The sequence below is a fragment of the Magnolia sinica genome, chromosome 11 (assembly GCF_029962835.1).
Source record: "Magnolia sinica isolate HGM2019 chromosome 11, MsV1, whole genome shotgun sequence".
Classification (NCBI taxonomy): Eukaryota; Viridiplantae; Streptophyta; class Magnoliopsida; order Magnoliales; family Magnoliaceae; genus Magnolia; species Magnolia sinica.
The window spans coordinates 70,390,769-70,412,260 of record NC_080583.1 but is presented as its reverse complement, the minus strand read 5'-3'; the positions used below and the strand labels follow the sequence as shown (position 1 = coordinate 70,412,260).

The window sequence follows — 21,492 nt, the reverse complement described above, 5'->3', positions numbered from 1 at the left end:
ACGCACCTAATGAGTGGGCTGGATTTGTGAACCACATCACGGTGGGCTTGACCGTGTGACCTTATAAATAGTTTGGGTGGCAAATGACTATTCCAGTAGGCCCTAGTTTCCCCTGGTCCACGTGACCTTATGAATAGATTGGATGATAAATAAATATTACAGTGGGCCTTACCCTGGTCCACGTGACCTTATGAATAGATTGGATGATAAATAAATATTACAGTGGGCCTTACCCTGGTCCACGTGACCTTATGAATAGATTGGATGATAAATAAATATTACAGTGGGCCTTACCCTGGTCCACGTGACCTTATGAATAGTTGGATTGCAAATAAACATTACGTTGGGCCCTAAGTTGGGTGGAAAATAAACATTATGTTAGGCCTTAGGTTGGGTGGAAATTAAACATTATGTTGGGCCCTAGGTTGGGTGGAAAATAAACATTATGGTGGGTTCTACTTGGAACCCACTTGTGTATGAATTGTGTCCACACCTTTCATCAGTGTAGACCTCCACTATAAAGTATGTGATTTATCTATGCCTTCCATCCCTATGGGACTCACCATGATGCATATGTTTCATCCTAACCGTCCAACTATTTTGGCAATGTGATAAGGCCCATCTTGGTGTATTTGTGGGCCGTCCATTGAGGCCCATTTTGATTTGTATAAGGTCATTTGTTGAGGCCCATCTTAATGTATTTATGGCCTCCCAACTAAGGCCCACTTGAGATATATGAGTCCATGGTTTGAGACCCATTTGATGTATTTGGGCCCTTGGGTCGAGGCCCAACAAGATCTATATAAGGCCTATTGCAATGTGTGATTCATGGCAGGCCATGCCTTGGGAGCAATGATGGTTTGACGTCCACATTGCAAGTACAATGTTGGTTAAATGTCTGCATTGTCACTCTCCCTAAGGCCCATTAATAGGCCCATACCTGTAGTATATAGGCCGTCTAGGCCCATCTTCGTTTTGATCAGAGCCCATCACCACATACATGTTTAGTATAGATTCATGATTCATGATCATATGCATCATATGTATGTCTGATATGACAAGTGACCGATCATAGCATATGTCTTCGGGTGGATTGTTTATGAGCTGCCTGATAGGCGGAGTTGCCCTACATGAGTGCGCGGTGCGTGCAAGATTGTTGCATGTTTGGTAGGGTGATTCATGCACTTGCATTTGTCTAATCATGATTATTGTATGCCTTAGCGACATTAGGGCCAAAGCCTTCACAGACACACCGTGGGTGGCTGGATTGGATACCGAAAATGTTTGGTTCTAGCATACGGGCACCATAGATGTCCTTGGGTGAAAATTTTTAAACCCGATGGTACCAGAGGATGACGACAACGTCAAGACCGACTGGATATATGAGCGCACGAGGGCCGAATACCAGGAGGCCGCGTCTCCCACTGTGTCGTGGTCGGTTGGAAAGGGGTGTGGCCTTACTCGCCCGAGGGTAGGGGGCAATACTAGGCTGAGTTTGACCATCTCTTGAATGGATCCGCTATCGACATGCCAGATAGGTATTGGCAGACTATTGGCCAGGTGGATAGTGAGGTTTCTTACGCTCACTTGGACTGTGTGGCTAGGGGAGCGGCAGTGCCACTTGGAGTATACTAAACCCCGATAATTGTTCAGAATGAGAATTGTACTGATATATGATGAGGATTGGCATGCTTAAGTTGCATCTCACATTGCATGGTCGTGTTATGGCCGATAGCATTCTTATCTTGCACAGCATAGCCTTGGTATGGCTGATTGCATTCATGTACTCATCAGTATGATTTCGCATTACTTTGACCTTTTATTCTGAGCACACTTACCTTGTGCATACACTTATACCACCCTCTAAGCTTTCTATAAGTTAATGCACGATAGATGCGTGCAGGTGACTCCAGGACGCAGTCATAGCATAGGAGCAGCAAGAGCGTGCAGTCGAGCTTTTAGAGTTTTTGTTATTTACAATATCTTGTATTTCCCTTTAGACACATTGTACTTAAAAGTTTTTGATCATAGTGAATTTTGTGATGGTGTTCTTGTGGTTATTGTTCGTGGGTTATGCTTATGGTTATGTTTATACTGAATCAAAATCATATTTGAAATCCTCCTTGTAAGATCCCAGGATTGGAACCTGGTGTATAGATGCCGGGAGCCGAGAATGGGGTACTATGGAGGCTGTCGGTGTCGGATTCGGCAATCGAAAATTTTGTGAGCCCGGTTTCCGAGTTTGGGGCGTGACAGGTCGTCCTCCCGATCTGATGTGAGATCAGTTTCAAGGGCCTGCACTCTTCTTGTCCCAGGCTTCCTGCTTTGGTGCATGTAAAGTTGGAATAACATCAGTATCAGGAGGAGCGAGGAAGACGTCTGGTACCCTACCCTGGTTCTGATGTGAGCTAAGGGCTGCTCCCAATGTCTGAGCTGTTCCTGTAATTGCAATTGCATTTCCATTGTCGTGGCCTTGCCCTGGTGCGTGAGACGCTGAAAAGTCACCACCCGGGTGTCGAATTGTGGCATGGGGAACTACCGTAATCTAATTTATATGGGAACCATCCATTACCTTCTCATTCTCATTTGTGTGAGCTGTGTTTTCTGTCGGAGCAAGTTGTTCTTGAGGACTTAACTGAGAATTGCTTTTTTCCAAGTATCGCTGATCAGAATCGTAAAGCTCCGCCACTTCAGCATTTCCACAAACAGGATGCGGGAGTAGTTTATAGCTGCTATTTTGGTGGTGAATCTTCTTTCCACCCATTGTTTTGTGCTTTCCTTGGAAGTTTGAGTAGCAGTAAAGGATCTTGATCTAAATATGGGTTCTATTTCCACCGTAATCGGGAAGAATTTTCCTAGGACCAATAGGGACAGGACCTTCTGCAGGTTGGCTCCTGGACGAATGAGCACTTTGATTCACACGAAGCTCTGGAAAATGCCGTACGCACTAATCAAATCAATGTGGGTCACATTTCCCAGCTGATTTCCCAAGTCCAGAAGGATGGATTCCATCCAGGCATGAGCTGGTATGCCGTATAACCTTAGCAAAATACCTTCCCCTCCAAACAGCACCTCAGGGGACCATTTGACCGCACTGGTAATGTTGATGGAGTTTTGCAGCGACTTGTCCGATAGGAATTTGTCATGAGCCAGTCTGGATTTCCATACAATGAGAAATTTGAGAGGGGAGACTCTTGTTATTTCCCCTATCGATGGACCAAAGCAGGAGTTTCTGATGGCGCTTTGGATCTGAAGAATTGAGATTTCAGGACTGGAAACTGTAATCACATCTCCCCATTTTAATGCCTCTAGTTTAGTTTCAACTAATCTCCGATCCACGATGGTAACGTCTGTCTTCTCTGGGGGTTCTTTTATAGCGCACGGCCGCGCCTTTGAAGAAACAACAGTCGTGAAGGAAGAGGGAGGCGCTTCCTCGAATCTCTGAGGTAAGCTGCGCTGGCTTGGGGGAATTCTTGTCTGCGTTCCTTTTCATCTGGCCCATCTGATTTCGATGATTCTGTCCTTAATCCGTTTGCCATTCAGAACATCTATTGCATTCTTAGCATCCTGTTTGTAGCGGAAGCGAGCGAATCCAAAACCCCTATGCTTAAAAGAACCTAGGATGGTCGGAATGTATGTGTCTAAGACCTTATTGTATTTGCTGAAAATGCGGAAGAAGTCTTCCATTGTTGTATCAAATGAAATGTTCCTGACGAAGATGCTGAAGTCTCTATTGAGGGAGTGGATAGGTCTTCCATTTGGGACGGGGAGGTTCCTAGTTTGAGTGTCGTTTCGTTCAGATCGGGTACCACATCTACCTCTGACCAGCTCCCAATCGTCAGCGTTTTCGGCGGTGTCGGATCCAGAGCGACCCTCGATGAGATCTAGGACATGTTAAGAAGAGCAGGGGAAGCCTTGAAATAGCGGGCAGGATCCATCAGCAGCTTTCCTGGAGAGAGCCGGTGATGATGCCGGAGAAAAACTGGCGAGAAAAAGGTGTCAAGGAGCTCACCAGCAAAGTAGGGACATTTCAAAATTCAAAATCCAATCCTCCAAATTCATTCACTGAGTTGGTAGCATGTAGATGGATTGAGGACCAGTGTTGGAACTGCTTCATTTTTATTTATTTATTTTTTGTGTGACTGCTTCATGTAGATGGATTTATTTGTGTGATTGCAAATATTTTGCTTGATTCCGTTTTGTGTGCTTCAGTTGTTCCTTGCAAACAGTGACTGTAAATATTTCCTTTTTTGTTCGATTATAGTGGTATGTTAAAGTCTTTCTGTAAGGAATGCAAGAAGTAACCTATCATTAGAAGAACCCCACCCTTCAAATATCGTTTGATTATCTTACAATTCAATAATGAGTGGCTAAATAGATCTTCTCAAATCCTGGTCATATACCCTCACTCACATTTGACATATTTGTATATCTTGGCATTTGGGATCAAATTGTTCGGTTTGAACCGAGTTGCACAACTGATTTTGACATGCCTGTACAGACCACATATGACCAAAACCAAACCAAGTGCCAACCGACTTGAGCTTGCCAACAAGTTTCATGTAATTTGGCTGGTCGAGTTGAGTTCACTCAGCCTCAGCGAGTTTGGAGTAGGCTCAACAAGCTTTAGAAATAATGCACAGAACTCATTATCAAGTGGCAGCCAAATAGGCTGTAGACAATCCTGTGGTCATTAATTGATAGAAATGCCACGCCCTTTGTGATCCGCTTTTCAAAATTACCCAGAATACACTGCCACCGTTTAAGCTTTCATAGTATGTGAGAGCCTCCAATCGTTGCTCTGTGCTGAAGAGTAAATGCAGTGCACTATGTCCAAAAAGGATTGGGTCCACCCAATGGACGCAGATTGCGTACTGACAGTAGGGAAGTGGCTACTGACCATGCTCTGTAGCCCCTCATGATACATATGTGATCTATCCAAGCCGTCCATCTATTTTTCGAGATGAGCATGATCCAATAAATGATGGATATCCAAATCTGGAACGGACCACACCACAAGAAAACAATGGAGATTGAATGCCCATCATTAAAATAAATTTAACGCTCACTGTAATGTTTATTTGTCATCCAAACTGTTGATTAGGTCACGAACACCCGAATGAGTAGATAACACAAATATCAGCTTGATCTAAAACTTCCTAAGCCCCTTAAAGTTTTTAATGGTGGGCGTCAATCTCCCCACTGTTTATTGTGGTGGGGTTTACTCGCTTTGTATCCGACTCATTCTTTAGCTCATGCTCTAAAGTGATCTCTCCAAATAGATGGACGATGGATATGACATATACATCGTGGTGGGCCCAAAAAACTTGCTGACGTTATTTGAGTAGCGAGTCTCGCTGCTCAACCTGTCAGTGTATAATCTGTGTCCAAAGCACGTACTATTACTTAGGTACTCGCAACCTAAAATGACACGGGGAATGGTAAGTATCCCTTCCTATTTTTGGATGCATCCTTTAGGGCCGTTTGATTTCCTAATTACAGAGGTAATTTAGGGGCTGTTTGATTTTTAATTTCTCTGGTAAATACAGGGAAATACGTCCGTTTTACGTACTCCACCTTGTTTGAAATTAGTAGGGAATTACATTTCCAAAAGCACTTCATACAATATTTAAATATGTGGGCCCCACCATGATATGTGTGAGTTATCCACACCATCCATCCTTTTAAAAAAATACATTTTAAGGCATGAACTCAAAAATCAGGAAAATCAAAAGCTCATGCGGACCACACCCTAGGGAACAATGATTATAAAGACGTCAATGGTTGAACGCTATTTTCTTCCTAGGGCCCACATTGATGTTTATTTGTCATCCAACCTGTTCATAAGGTCACACAGTCATGTATTAAGGGAAAACAAAAATATCAGTCAGATCCAAAACTTTTGGAGTCCTTGAGAAGCTTTCAATGCTAGGAGTTCAACTTCTATTGTTTCCTATATTGTGGTCTACTTGATCTTTGGATCTGCCTTATTTTTTGGCGCATCCAATAAAATGAGTTTACTAAAGGGATGGACGGTGTGGATAAGACACACACACATTATAATGGGCCCATAATTTAATATTTTTCTCCTTAGGCTACGTGAGGAGTGCTATAAATGAAAGGTGCCCGTCAACGTCACCTTGGAAATCTAACCAGAAATATATAGGTAAATAATTATTACCCATTTACTTTGAATTACCTATGTAATTAAGAAAATGAAACAGGCCCTTAAGGTAAATGGGTAATAATTATTTACCCTTGTATTTCCAGTTGGATTTTCAAGGTGATGTTGACCGCCACCTTTCATTTATGGCACTCCTCGCATCAGAGGAGAAAAATACTAAATCGTGGAGCCCACCATGATGTTTGTGTCTTATCCACAATGTCCATCTCTTTAGCCAACTGATTTTAGGGCATGATATGAAAAATGAGGCAAATCCAAAGATCAAGTGGACCACACCACAAGAAACAACGGGAATTAAACTCCTACCATTAAAAGCTTCTTAAGGACCCCATAAGTTTTAAATCAAATTGATATTTTTGTTTCCTCTTTATCCTTGACTTTGTGACCTTATGAACAGGTTGGATGACAAATAAACATCAATGTAAGCCCAAGAGAGAAAACAACTTTGAACCATTAACATCTTAATCATCATTATTTCCTAAGGTGTGGTTCAGTTGAGCTTTTGATTTTCTTAATTTTTGGGCTCATGCCTTTAAAATGTATTTTTTAAAAGGATAGATAGTATGGATAACTAACAAATATCATGTTGGGCCCCACATATTTAAATCAGTAATAACAGGGTTTGCATGTACCAATTTTCAAAACGTAATTCCCTGCTAATATCAAACATGCAGAGTAAGCAATAATTAAGCAATAATTGAGCAAACGTAGTGGGGTCCACCCACCCCAAGCACATTGGCTGCAAAGTGTCTTTTCCCTTTATTTATTTATTTATTTAATGCAGCCCATGTGATTTCACTGTCAAGATTACTCCAATCCATAGAAACCGGACGCGGATTGCGTCCTACCCCACCCTTCTCTTTCCACGAACGGGCACCTAGGCAGGCGGGCCCACTGTGATGTATCGGTTTATCCACGCCGTACATCCCTCTTCTCAGATCATTTTATGGTAAGTGCACAAAAATAAAGCAGACCCAATGCTCAAGTGGACCACACCACATATGACTCTTGTATTTAATGCAACTAAGCTTATTATTTAGTGTGGTCCACTTTAGCGTTGAATCTGCTTTATTTTTTTTTCACAAAACATAAATTGATCCGAGAGGAGGAATTGATGGCATGGATAAACCGATACATCACAATGGGCCCGCCCACAGAACTGCCCGCTCGTGGCTAGAGACGGGCGAGGGTAGGACGCAATCCGCGTCCATAGCAACCGTTGAAACTTTAGCAATATGTCAGAGCCTCGATTAATTGGAAGAGTGATTGTCACGCAGTAACTTGAACGGCAAGGACTTGACAATGCGTTGATGAAAGTGACAGGAGATAGAAAGCATTGGATCCGGTCATACATGGTGAGTTATCTATAGGTACAAACTCTTCACATTGGATATCAGCCACCGAAACCAAATCCCCCATACAAGTAGGATGAGGAGCATGAGTGGTTCTTACTAATTGCAAAGGGTGTTGGTCATGGAAAAGCCGCACGCCCTAGTCGTGCCATACCCGGCGCAAGGTCATGTCATACCCTTCATGGAGCTCTCTCATTGCTTGATGGATCATGGGTTCAAGATCACATTCGTAAATACTGAGTTCAATCACGCCCGCGTAGTGGCCGCACTGCCGAAGATGGGCGGAGTGCAGGAGCAGATCCGTCTGGTTTCAATTCCAGATGGGATGGCACCAGGTGAAGACCGGAATGACTTGGGCAAGCAATGTGCTAGTATTTTACGTGTCATGCCCCATGGTTTAGAAGCGCTGATTCGTAAGATCAATGAGTCTGATCATGATAAGATCTCATGCATCATTGCAGACGGGACCATGGGATGGGCAGTGGAAGTTGCTGTGAAGATGGGGATCCGTGCAGCTGCGGTTTGGACTGTGACAGTGAGCCTTTGTGCCTTACTGTTTCACATTCCGAAGCTGATCGAGGACGGAATCATCGACACGGACGGTAAGACCATAGTATAGAAACTAGGCAAGTCATTTCGAAATTCACTTTCTTTAAGATTTTCAAGTTTGCTCGAGTGATGAAAATAGAAATTATCTTGCTGCTTTTCTATTTATGCAATTAATAACAAGGTTTAAATTATGGGCCGCACTGTGTAGACCAGATTTGTTCATAAATGATACATATGCATCAGCCCTCAGTGGTCCAAAACCGTCTGATGAGTAGCAATATATTAAAGCCCAAGTAGGTGGAAATATAATTCTAAACTTTGATAACTCAACTCAGCTCAACTGAGTCAACTCAATTTGGCTAACGAGATCTCAAGGATAGTGTTTTGTTATTTTTTTTTTTGGTTTGTTGGTGGGTTTTAGCTATTGTGGGGGTTACGATTCCTTTTGAAAGAAAAAAAGACAAAAGAAAAAAAAGAAAAAGAAGTTGTTCCTATATCAGGTGGAGCATCAGTGAGGCCTGGGCCTCATTTAGTGTTTGGGGGTGTTATTTGTTCGGGATATGATAGGTGGGCCGTAGCTTTATTTCTTGCTAGGGCTGGCCAGAATGTATACGCTGGCTGTTGAGCACTGTTTATATATGAATTATCTTTTTCAAAAAAATAACCTGACATTACTCCTAGAGAATGTCACTTTTGGCATGTAAATGGTTTTTCTCTATAAAAATCAAGTGGCTAGTGAACACTTTGATTACTTTGATTGTTTTTAATATTTTACGTGTTAACAACTAAAAGTCCAATTATCCAAATTCAGCGTTTGTTTGTTTGTTTGTTTGTTTGTTTGGTTTGTGTGTGTGTTTCTTTAGTTGTGTCAATAACTAAATTAAGTGTACATACGTGGCTCACTTAAATCTATGTGTGCTGCTGTTGATGAGTTTACTGCCCTGATTTGTCTAATATGCTATGCTTATATTTTATACCACGTGATGAATGGTCCAGATTCCTTGCATGCTTGACATCCAACTATGGGAACTATGCCTGACATGGTAGCCATGATGGAGGGCCCCACTTGTACAAATACCCTGGAAAATAAAATCTCTATATATGTAATAGATCCTAACCGTGATTGAATATTTCGCAGGATTTCCAACAACACAGCAAATGATCAAGCTCTCACCAACCATGCCAGAGTTCAACACCACTCAGCTAGTGTGGCTCTTCGTCGGTGACCGTGACGCGCAACGGTCCCTCTTCCGATACTTACACGAATGCACCCAAGCTGCAAAATTGGCCAACTGGCTTCTTTGCAACTCATTCTACGAGATTGAGCCATCCGCCTGTGAGTTGGTTCCAAACATCCGGCTCATCGGCCCTCTTCTAGCAGGAAGACGGCTTGGGCGGCTCGAAGGGAACTTCTGGCCTGAAGACCCCACTTGCCTAAGCTGGCTTGACGAACAGCCTCCCCGCTCAGTAGTCTACATTGCCTTTGGCAGCTTTACTATCTTCAACCGACGTCAATTCCACGAACTGGCACTTGGACTCGAACTTTCCAATCGTTCATTCCTATGGGTAGTGCGGCCAGACCTCACCGACGGACCATCGGATGCCTACCCAGATGGCTTTGAAGCTAGAGTCGCGGGTCGTGGGCGAAACTGATTAGTTGCTAATAATTGAGCAGGAAATAGGGTTCTTGTAGAAGAACCAAATCTTTCCCCCTCCTCTACTTTCAAGAAGGAGAGGTAGAGCAAGGAAAGACCAATTCTGATGCCGCTTAGCATCGCTGATCATAGGTTCAAGGATCACACAATCTGGTGGCGTTTTAGCGTTGATAGTTACGGTTTCAACTCCTGGGTTCCACACTAGAATTTTATCCATCTACAATGACACATCCGTGTTCAGCACTGACATTGAGGTGATTGGTTAGTAATTAGTTTAATTTTGTTGTTGACTTTGTCTCCTGGGCATGGTTTGGTGATGGAATCCATTCTAATTCATATACCTTTCATCTCTTTAAAATTATGTCAGAGGAAGTTCAGTTTAAGTTCCATGATTTTTGAAGCAGGCATAAAGATCTCCCTGATCTCTACAAGTGGATCCTCTGAATCCCTAGTTTCCTACCTTTGAATTCTATATATTTTACTATTTCATCATTATTCCTCAAATCCACTTGATTTAGATTTCATCTTTTTCTAGTTCTGGTTATTTTCAGGTTACGTACAGGTTTCAGTCCCTTGGGATTCGACCTCGGTCTTACCGAGTTTATTACTACATCACAACCCTATACTTGGGGAGTGAACAAGTTTTTAGCGCCGTTGCCGGGAACTGACGGTTGCAATTCTCTGAATTAATTAGGTTTAGAATTAGTTTAAGATTAGAATTTGACTAACTTTAGTTTTAAGTTTTTATTTGATTTCTAGAGCTAACTTGTTTTCCTGTTTTATAAGATCCTGACATAAGTTTCTAAATTGGTAATTCCTTCCTAATTTCTCTACTTTTTCTACTTTTAAAATTAGGGTTTAAATTTTAAAAATTTTCTAATTCTAGTATTCTCCTATTTGTAGGAAATAGTTTATTTTTAGAAACTTTCCTCTTTTGTTTTTAGAAACTAGGTTGGTTATTTTCCTTTTTAGAAATTAACTTTCTATTTTTGTTTTTTTAGAAACTTTCTAATTCGAACTCTTTTAGAATCTAATTTTATTTCCTAACTTTCTACTTATAGAATTTTTGTTTAGAAACTAACTTTCCTATTTTGTAGGCCTTTAAGATTGAAATTTCTAATTCGGTAAGCTCCTTAGGACTTCGATTTGGTAACTTCTTTCCAACTCTCTCTTTCTTTCTAGATTTTCTTTTCCTTTCTTAGGATTAGGTTTCGAATTTGATTGAGGGTTGCGAGTGTTTCATGCCCAAGTGGGCCCGTGACAACACTCGATGTCTCTTGATTGAAGGAGGATTGGTTGAGGGATTGACTATCCATCGCAGGACTAAATACCACTCAAAATCCCCCGAGTTAATTGAAGTGATGGCTGAAAACCAACCTCTTCTACCCCAACCTAGGGTGGAGGACATTCGGGATGAGAATGAGGTGTATCAAGCACCCCCGCCACGTACTTTACGAGATTATTTACAACCAGTGGGGGTGAGTATGCCCTCATGCATGATTTTTCTTGAAAATATAGGACATATGGACATCAAGCCGGGGTTATCCAACTCCTTCCTAAGTTCCATGGGCTTGAATCGAAGAACCATACCTACATTTGAAAGAGTTTGAAGAGATCGAGCCACTTTATATTTTCAAAATGTATCTGAGGATAAGTCAGGCTGAGACTCTTTTCCTTTTCCTTAAAGAGAAGGCTAAGGCGTGGTTACATTCACTACGTCCTAGATCCATTGGCACATGGAATGATATGCGAGGAATTTATAAAGAAATTCTTTCCACATCATAAAAGCGATTACCCTTAGAAAAGCAATCATGAACTTCACTCGAAAAGGAGGATGAAACATTTTAGCAATGTTGGAAAGGTTCAAGGATTTGGTCGATTCATGCCCACAACACGGCTTTGAAACGTGGTGCATTACAAATTTTTTCTATGATGGACTAACATCTTCCATGCGCCAAATGGTTGAGACAATGTGTAATGGAGAATTTACTAATAAAAATGTTGACGAGGTATGGGATTACCTCGATAGTCTTGCTGAAAAAACACAATCATGGGACTATTACCCAAAGTCGAACACCACGTCTAGGCCGACTCAATTAAAGGAGAAAGGTGGATTGTATCTCTTGAAAGAAGAAGATGATCTCAAGTATAAAGTGATTACGCTGATAAGAAAAGTTGAGGCCATGGAAGGAAAGAAGGATAAGGTTAATGAAAGTGTTTGCGGCATATGTGATTACAACATTCATACAACTGAAAATTGTCCTACGATACCCGCCTTTCGAGAAGTGTTGAATGAACAATCCAATACCATAAATAATTATCAAAGACCTTTCAATGGACCAACCTCTAATACATACAATCCTGGTTGGAAAAATCATCCAAACTTTAGTTGGAGAAATGGACAAACTGCTACCCCTCAAAGTTTCTTCAATCAAAATCCAAATCAGGGGAAACCTCAAGAAGAACCGGTTCAAAATTCCATGCAAGAGCTGACCCATGCAATGCGAGACTTTATGCAAAAGATGGATTCACAGATAAAAGTTATAGAAAAGGAGATGCTTCCTGTACAACCGCTCCCCAATCCTAAACCGCAATACGAGACAAGTGATCCCAGTTCTTCGAATCAAATGGGGCACGCTAAATCCATCACCACTCTTAGGAGTGGGAAGATCATTGATAAAATCCTTCCGGTTAGGCCCGAAAAGCCTCAAGAACCAGAAGAGGATAACAATGATGGATCTAGTGATGCCCCACAAAAATTAGAACCGGAACTTCTATAAAAGCCAGTTGCTCCATTTCCCCAACGGTTGGTCACACCAAAATCTCTCTCTAACTCTCAAGATATCCTAGAGGTGTTGAAACAAGTGAAAGTCAGCATTCCTTTACTTAATGTCGTAAAATAGATACCTTCATATGCCAAATTTCTGAAAAACTTATGCACGATCAAATGATGGCAGAATATTCAAAAGAAGATCTTCTTGACTGAGAAAGTGAGTGCCATCTTAAAGCAAGACGTGCCACAGAAATTCAAAGATCCCGGTAACCCAACCATATCATGTGTAATCAGGGACTATCGAATTGATCACGCACTTCTTGACTTAGGAGCGAGCGTCAATCTGATTCCCTACTCGGTATACAAATAATTAGGTTTGGGTGAATTAAAACCCACCCTAACCACACTACAACTTGCTGATCGCTCTGTTCGTATACCAAGAGGGATAATTAAGGATGTGTTGGTCCAAGTTGATAGATTTTACTACCTTGAAGATTTTATCATCCTGGATACCGAACCCATCAATAACATGAGCACTCAGATTCTCGTCGTTCTTAGTCGCCCATTCCTTGCCACTTCAAACGCAATTATCAATTGTATGAATGGTGTCATGACTATGTCTTTCGGAATATGACATTGGAGTCAAATATCTTTTTCAATAACGGCAGAAACTGAGAGGATGATGACGATTTCCACGACATTAACGTGATTGATTCTTTCATGGAAGATAGAATGCCTCTGACCTTATCCTCGGACCCTAGAGAAGTGTCTAGCTCACTCCCATGATTTTGATGATGACATGATTAGGGAGACGTGTGCCTTGCTTAATACTGTGCCGGTACTTGAAGTTAACTAGTGGAGGCCACAATTTGAAGAGTTGCCCTAAATAGATTAATTGCCTCTACTGTCTAACCTCAAGGCACTGAAGCTTGACCTAAAACATTTACCCTCTGATTTGAAATATGTCTATTTAGGTCAAGATAAGACATACCCGGTGGTGATCTCTTCCCACCTTGAGTAAGAACAAGAGAGTATGCTCATATCTACTCTCATTGAGCATAAGGGAGCCCTTGGATGGACAATTGCAGACCTTAAGGGAATGGACCCTTCGATTTGTACTCATCGTAGTTATCTTGAGAATAATGCGAAGACCTCTTGGCAATCACAACGTAGACTAAATCCAAACATGAAGGAAGTGGTTAAGGCCGAGGTCCTTAAACTATTGGATGTGGGTATTATATACCCTATATCCAATAGTCAATGAGTGAGTCCAACTCAGGTGGTTCCTAAGTAGTCTGGAATTACCATCGTAGCCAATGTCAACAATGAACTCGTGCCAACTAGAGTCACTACTGGTTGGAGAATATGCATTGACTATAGGAAGTTGAATACCATCACGAGGAAGGACCACTTTCCTTTGCCCTTCATTGTCAAATCTTGGAAAGGCTACCTGGTCATTCATATTATTGTTTCCTTAACAGGTATTCGGGCTAGATCAGATTGAAATCGCCCCGAGGACAAGGAAAAGACTACATTTACATGTCCTATGGCACCTTGCCTATCGAAGGATGTCATTCGGATTATGTAATGCCCCTGCTACCTTTCGGTGATGTATGATGAATATCTTTTCTGACTGGTTGGAAAATATCTAGAGGTCTTCATGAGCGATTTCTCTATTTTTGGTCTTCCAGAGAGTGCTTAGAGAGTCTTAAATGTGTCGTTGAAAAGATGTGAAGAGAAGAACTTGGTACTTAATTGGGAGAAGTGTCATTTCATGGTTCATAAGGGAATTGTCCTTGGACATATTATCTCGTCAAAGGAATCGAGGTGGATAAAGCAAAAATCGATTTTATCTCTAACCTACCTCCACCCAAGAACATCAGAGTTGTGCGATCCTTCTTAGGACACGCGGGGTTTTATAGACGATTTATAAAGGACTTTAGTCTCCTCTCTCGTCCCTTATGTAATCTTCTGCAAAAGGATGCACCATACGAGTCGACTGAGCAATGCCAGGAAGCTTTCATCAAGCTTAAGGGCATGTTAACCACTACACCATCATGCAAGCACCCGATTGAAGCCTTCCTTTTGAGCTTATGTGCGACGCTTCTGATTATGCTCTTGGAGTGGTTTTAGGCCAGAGAAAAGATAAGAGGCCCTACGTCATTTATTATGCGAGTAGAACTTTAAACTCTGCCCAAGTGAACTACTCCACTAAGGAAAAGAAACTCCTAGATGTAGTATTTTCTTTGGACAAGTTTAGGTCCTACTTGATAGGATCCAAGATCATTATCTACACAGATCATGCGGTACTTAAGTATCTTCTCTCTAAGAATGATTCTAAGCCCCGTTTGATACGATGGATCCTTCTACTCCAAGAATTTGATTTGAAAATTAAAGATAAAAAGAGTAGAGAACGTAGTGGCGATCATCGTCTCGCCTTAATACATCTGATTCCCTTGAGTCACATATCGATGACATGTTCCTTGACGAACAGCTGTTTAAAGTCTCCCATTCACCTTAGTTCGATATTGCTAATTATCTTGCCACGGGTTCCATACCGACACTGCGTGAGATAAGAAGAAAATTTTCACCAAGGTTCTTTTAGGATGATCCTTATTTGTTTAAATATTGCGGACTAAATCATGAGGAGATGTGTGCCGGACAATGAGCATCAGTGTCATCTCCTTCTGTCACTCCATGTGGTGGTCACTTTCTGCTAAAAAGATCATGGCCAAGATTTTACAGTGTGGCTTTTATTGGCCCACTATGTTCAGGGACACTCATGAGTTTTGCAAGGCTTGTGAGCGTTGTCAAAAATTGGGAGCATTATCCCGTCGAAATATGATGCCTTTGAATCTCATCCTTATCATAGAAGCATTTAACTGCTGGGGCATCGATTTCATGGGACCATTCCCCCAATCATTTAGAAATTTGCATATTTTGCTCGCCGTAGATTATGTCACTAAATGGGTTGAAGCAATCCCGTGCCAAAATAATGACCATCGCATGGTCATTAAATTCTTAAAAGAGAACATCCTTTCGCAGTTCGGGATGCCTCGAGCCATCATTAGTGATGGAGGCTCACACTTTTGTAATAGACCATTCGAGAGCTTAATGAAGAAATACGGTATCTCTCATAAGGTGAGCACCCCATACCATCCACAAACAAGTGGACAAGCTAAGATTTCTAATAGGGAGATCAAACACATTTTGGAGAAAATAGTTAACCCTGATCGTAAGGATTGGTCAATCCGATTGACCGATGCTTTATGGGCATACCGTACTGCTTTTAAAATCCCTATTGGAACGTCTCCCTTTAGACTTAACTATGGGAAAGCTTGTCACTTGCCTGTGGAGTTGAAACATAAAGCCTACTGGGCGATCAAAAATCTGAATTTCAATCTGAACCACGCTGGCTCGCTACACAAACTTCAGTTGAATGAACTCGAAGAAATCCAAAACGACGCATACGAGAACTCGAGAATTTACAAAGACAGAATGAAGGCGTTTCATGACCAACGTATTCTACGGAAATTATTCACACCTAGTCAGAAAGCTCTTTTGCATAATTCTCGATTACATCTCTTTCCAGGTAAGCTTCGATCTCGTTGGACTAGCCCTTACATTGTGATCACTGCGTATCCCCATGGGGCCGTTGAGATAAGAGATCCTGACAATGGTAAGGAGTTTAAAGTAAATGGATATCACTTAAAGCCATTTGTCGAGAACTTTGATTCAGAGGACATGTCCATACCTATGAATAATCCTGTTTACCAGGATTGATCTTCTAGTCTGATGGAGGTATCGGTAGGTTTCCTGTTTTCATAGGACTAGGGTAGTTTCCTTTATGCTGTTTTAGGATAGACGGTAAACTTAACACTCCTGGGAACCAACCCAGTTTTTCATTCCGTTTCATTTTAGTTAGTTAGTTTAATGTTTGTGGGTAACATTGCTGCAAACCCTCACGAGACTACAACTCGTTCATTAGGGGCAACCTAGGGGTTTAAAGGCTTGTTGCATACGCTAAATGCAATCGAGAGCACCTACGAAAGTGGAGTGGGTAGGATTTTATTTTTGTTATTTTTATTTTACTTCTGTTGGTTTCTCTCTTGTGCTGACCCGCTCTTACATAGATATTTTTGGAAAGCTTCTTGATTCTTTCGTCCAGGTACTATCTTTCCATCACTCTTATATTTTCGTTGTCCCATGTGCATTGCATGCTTATTTCTTTTACATTGAGGACAATGTAGATTTTAGGTTGGGGGTGGGAGATTAGGTTTCCTAATCAGTGTTTTCTTGGTCTTGAGCAAAAATTGTGAAAATTTTTAATTTTTTTTGGAATTCCTTGTGAATTTTAAGATCAGTGATGTTGGTAATTTATGACTCTTGGATTCAGTATCTTTTAGATTTCACAATTAAGTTTGAATCGTTAATCCGGAATTAAAAGTTGTAAACATTGATTGAGTCATGATTTCACAAAACACATCTCGCTTGCACATTAAGGATTCAATTCGATATTAAAGGATTAACTTGGTAATCACTAAACATAAAAGGAACCAACTTGAAAAATTGAATGGATTGGGCGAACAGTCTTTACCATAGGTTTGCTCCCGATAGGTGAGGATTCGATTCCCCATGGATGATATTTGAAAAAGAGTGGGTGTGAAGTCTTTACCTTAGGTCTGCTCCCTATAGGTGAGGATTTGATTCCCCTTCTTGGCGTTACTTTTAATGAAAAAATTAAAAATTAAAAAAAGAAAAAGATAATGTGTGAGACAAGTTTGGGTTATCGTGAATTCTCTTATTGGTTAACAATGATATCCTTAAATAGATAAGTGAATCTTAATGTTGATAAGTCGAGATTAGACTATACATCCATGGAATTCAATGTTTAGAATTGTTCTAATTGACAGATTAATATTTTGAACTTAATTATGAAGTTACCATGTGCTTGAATCTAGGAGAGAATTATACCCAACATTCATGAATCTTAGAATTTTCACATCTCGACTATTTGCTCACAAGTCACTCGGGTTTACAGGAATTGTTTATTTCTGAAAGTAATTTTCGCATATTTTGCTCGGACTAGCAAAATGCTGGTTAGGAGTTGTGTTGAGGTCAAATATTGCATATTAGACCCCGATTATTACACTGGATTTACAAGCATAATCTTGTTTAATGGTGATTTAATCGTGTTTGTGATGCGAGGTGTATTTAGAGCTTAGACTGAAAAAGGATGATAAAGCATAGATTTAACGCGCTAATGACACCAAGGGCAAGGGGACGGACTCCAGAGGACCAAGATCAATGGAATTACACACCAGGTCCGCGAAAATTGAGGCTCAAGCTCAGCGGCTGAAAGTCGGCCAAAATGCAAGATCACCGGGTTTTCATCATCTGTTTGGCTCGAAAATTCATACATGGCTTGAGGGCCATAAATTAACCGTACACGTCAAATTTCAGCCATTGGATCCCAGTAGAAGTGGCCCAACGGATAGATCAGCCCATAAACTGTCGATTTTGGGCCCACATGACATCTGGATATGCCTCAATTTTTGACTCAACGCCTTAAATGATATGGTAGAATGGATGGACAGAGTAGATTTCTCACAAACATCTCTATGGGACCCATACATGTAGTGCATATGCAAGGTATGCAGGTGCACCGGGCGTGCACCAAACATCCGAAAGTCGGTCAGCAAGCGCTAACCGACTCTTCTTCTCAAATCTAATTTCTCACAGTGGCGAACGTGGGTCCGCCGATTTCACTCAGTAGGGCCCACCCCTTGCTCATTTGAATGATCAGAGCCATCCATAGTGTCTCTGGGGTAGGGAATACCCTCACCTAGGTGGAATTTTGGACCCATACACGTGTATGCAGGTGGATCGTCAAAAGAAGTAAGATGAACGACGAATTAACTTAGTACAGTGGGCCACACAAGAACCTACCAAAACTACTCATTACTGACTGGATTTTCGCCAGGATTTTAGTGGACGGTGTGGATTTCCTATCTGAATTTAATCATGGCCCCCGCCAGTAGCACAGCGGAAGAAATCCGTTTTTTCTTTCTTCTCTATTTATGCAAGAACAGAGCCTGCGGACGATCTCTGTGGGCCACCATCATGGTCCAGATGACTGATCTGGACCGTCCATGAGAATCACGAGGGCCATATCACTCATGCCTAGGTGGCAAAGTTTCAAAAGGTCCCGAAGATCCATTTTTGATCGTCCAAAAGCAAGATGGACGGTGAATGGATCTGGTACAATGGGCTATGCAGAATTTGAATAAAACCCACCCTTCCTGACCAGTTTTTCGTCAAGAATCCAATGAACGAAGTGGATTTCTCTAAAGACATCATTATGGGGCCCACCGAACACGTCAGCGCAACCTGCATAAGGTTTACAGGCGTCCGAAAAATTTGAATTTTTCGTGGAGTTACGTGACCTAGAACGTGATCGGATCAGCGATCCGAACCGTCCAATGGAAGCCCCAGCCAAGTTTAACCCTATCCATGATGGAGGATGCAATAATCGGGATGATCAACATCCTGATTTTCAGTCCAAACGCAGCCTTTTTGTGCGTTACTTGCTGCGAGAACAGAGTTGGCGCCGTTGTTGCGTAAAGAGGAGTGCGGAACTGACTCCTCCAGGGCGTTGGACAGCTATAAGAGGAGAGAAGAAACAGAAGAACGGGGAGAAAAAGGAGGATTCAAGGAGGCAATTGGAGCTGAAACGTGCAACAGTGGTGGACGTGCAACAGTGGTAGTTTTTTTATTTTTTATTATTTTTATTTAGGAATTAGCCCAATTATGTCAGGCTAAACCTCTTAGCTAGGGCTAAGAGGTGAAGCTTATAGAGTGATGGGAGATTATATGCGTGTGTCCTTTGTTTAGATTGAAGGGATTTTTGATTTAATTTTATTACGGGAATATTTGTAGTTTTTAATGGCCTATTGTGACTGAAATTACAATGGGTTTGCAATGGCTTTGAGTATTTCTTTTCCCTATTTTGATTATGACGTCAGGAAGCCCTGTTGTTCGCCATCGTCTCCTGGGCATGGTTGGATGGCGGTACCCTTCCTAACCTTCATAATCATCTGATTGGTTAGTAATTAGTTTAATTCTGTTGTTGACTTTGTCTCCTGGGTATGGTTTGATGATGGAATCCATTCTAATTCATATACCTCTAATCTCTTTAAAATTATATCAGAGGAAGTTCAGTTTAAGTTCCATGATTTTTGAAGCAGGCATAAAGATCTCCCTGATCTCTACAAGTGGATCCTCTGAATCCCTAGTTTCCTACCTTTGAATTCTACATATTTTACTATTTCATCATTATTCCTCAAATCCACCTGATTTAGATTTCATCTTTTTCTAGTGTAGTTATTTTTAGGTTACGTACAGGTTTCAGTCCCTTGGGATTCGACCTCGGTCTTACCGAGTTTATTACTACATCACAACCCTATACTTGGGGAGTGAACAAGTTGCACGTTGAAGACTGGATGATACGAATCAACGCTGTTCCAAGCTTGCCTTACTACCTACATAAAGGATTTATTCTTAATCCACATCCTCTGAAATTTAAACGGCTTTGGTCCGTTCGGCGAAGGAGGGGGAAAGGAAAGAAGAAGAGGGTTGTGGTCCGAATTAGTCCTCAAAAAATGCTCAACTTGGAAAGTCGGGAAGGAGGAGGCCCAGGCTAAGTTGATGAGTGTTCTGTCGAGCCTGGCCCAGATTCTAGCAGAGCCAGACTGATTGTTACACCATGTGAATCGAGGTCCCGTGAAGCCTGCATCCATTAGGTTGGCGTTGTCTATTGCCTCGCTAAAATCCCTGGCACTGTGTCGATCAAAAATTCCTCTGCTGTGTCTTTCCGATGCTTCAATGATAGTATTTAAATCACCGCAGACACCCCAAGGTCCTTGTAGCAAGGTGGACAAGTCTGCCAGGTCCTCCTAGAGAAGCCTCCTGATAAGTCTGGAACAACTGGTGTAGATACATGTTAGGTTAATGGAGATCTGCAAGGTTTAGACATACATATTTACAGATAAAAGCTGGTTAGTTGCTTTAATAATTGAATAAGAAACAGGGTTCTTGTAGAAGAACCAAATCTTTCCCCCCTCCTCTACTTTGGAGAAGGAGAGGTGGAAACCCAAGGAAAGACCAATTCTGATGCGGCTAGCATCGTTGATCATAGGTTCCAGGATCACCACGATCTCGGGGTGATGAGCTCTCATCAGACGTTTTAGCGTTCTGATAGTTCTGCAGTTTCCAACTCCCCTGACATTCCACACTAGAATTTTATCCATCTGTGACACATCCCGTGTTCACTGCCCGATGTTTGAGGTGTCTGAGTCTGGATTCCCAGTCTCCTTTACCGTAGAGAACTTGCGTTCTTCTTGTAAGAACCTTGTTCCGATTGGAAGACAGATTTCCTTGTAGAGTTCTTTTCTGGATTGCCTGACTTATTTGAGTTTCTGCTTCATCCTACGGTTGATCACCCTCCTTCTGTTTGGAGATGAGATATGAGCAGAGGTCCTTCCTAGATCTGAAAATTGCCTTTTCATTTTCCTTATGTTGGTCTGAGAAGAATGGAGATAAATCAACCTCCAAGTGCTGATCTAGCAGCCAGTCCCTTCTCAATGGTGAGCAAAATCCTTTTGATAACTGAGAAACACCCTGCAAGCCGTTTAGGGTTCCCAGATTCTCAGGCATGCCATCATCTAACTCAGCTCCTGGATCGTCATCTGAGGGGAGATCAGATTCCTTCCTAAGAAATATATGTTCCCTGAGATTAAAGGGGGAATTACCCTTCGATCTAGCACACTTGTATCCATAATTTATCACCTTTTCGTTGCTGTGCTTTGGCCCCAAATCCTCACCATGTTGATTGACTTGATAGGAAGTTGTAGTAGGATTCGAGTCCACGAGGAAAAGCTCTCTGGATATATCCATCGTCGCCCTCTGATTTCTGTTGCA

General features: G+C 41.6%; 1 protein-coding gene and 1 non-coding gene across 2 annotated transcripts; one reads left to right on the top strand and one right to left on the bottom strand.

The window, feature by feature from the left end:
• Positions 1-7,565: 7,565 nt before the first annotated feature.
• LOC131218153 (UDP-glycosyltransferase 83A1-like) lies at positions 7,566-9,738 on the top strand. Its single transcript, XM_058212833.1, has 3 exons — positions 7,566-7,901; positions 7,998-8,138; positions 9,224-9,738. Exons 1-3 carry the CDS (start codon positions 7,658-7,660, stop codon positions 9,736-9,738), a joined length of 900 nt encoding a protein of 299 aa, XP_058068816.1. The 5' UTR covers positions 7,566-7,657.
• A 1,795-nt stretch (positions 9,739-11,533) lies between these two features.
• Positions 11,534-11,640, bottom strand: LOC131219779 (small nucleolar RNA R71). Its single transcript, XR_009158423.1, has one exon. It is a non-coding gene; the product is annotated as a small nucleolar RNA R71 (small nucleolar RNA).
• Between the last annotated feature and the right edge of the window lie 9,852 nt (positions 11,641-21,492).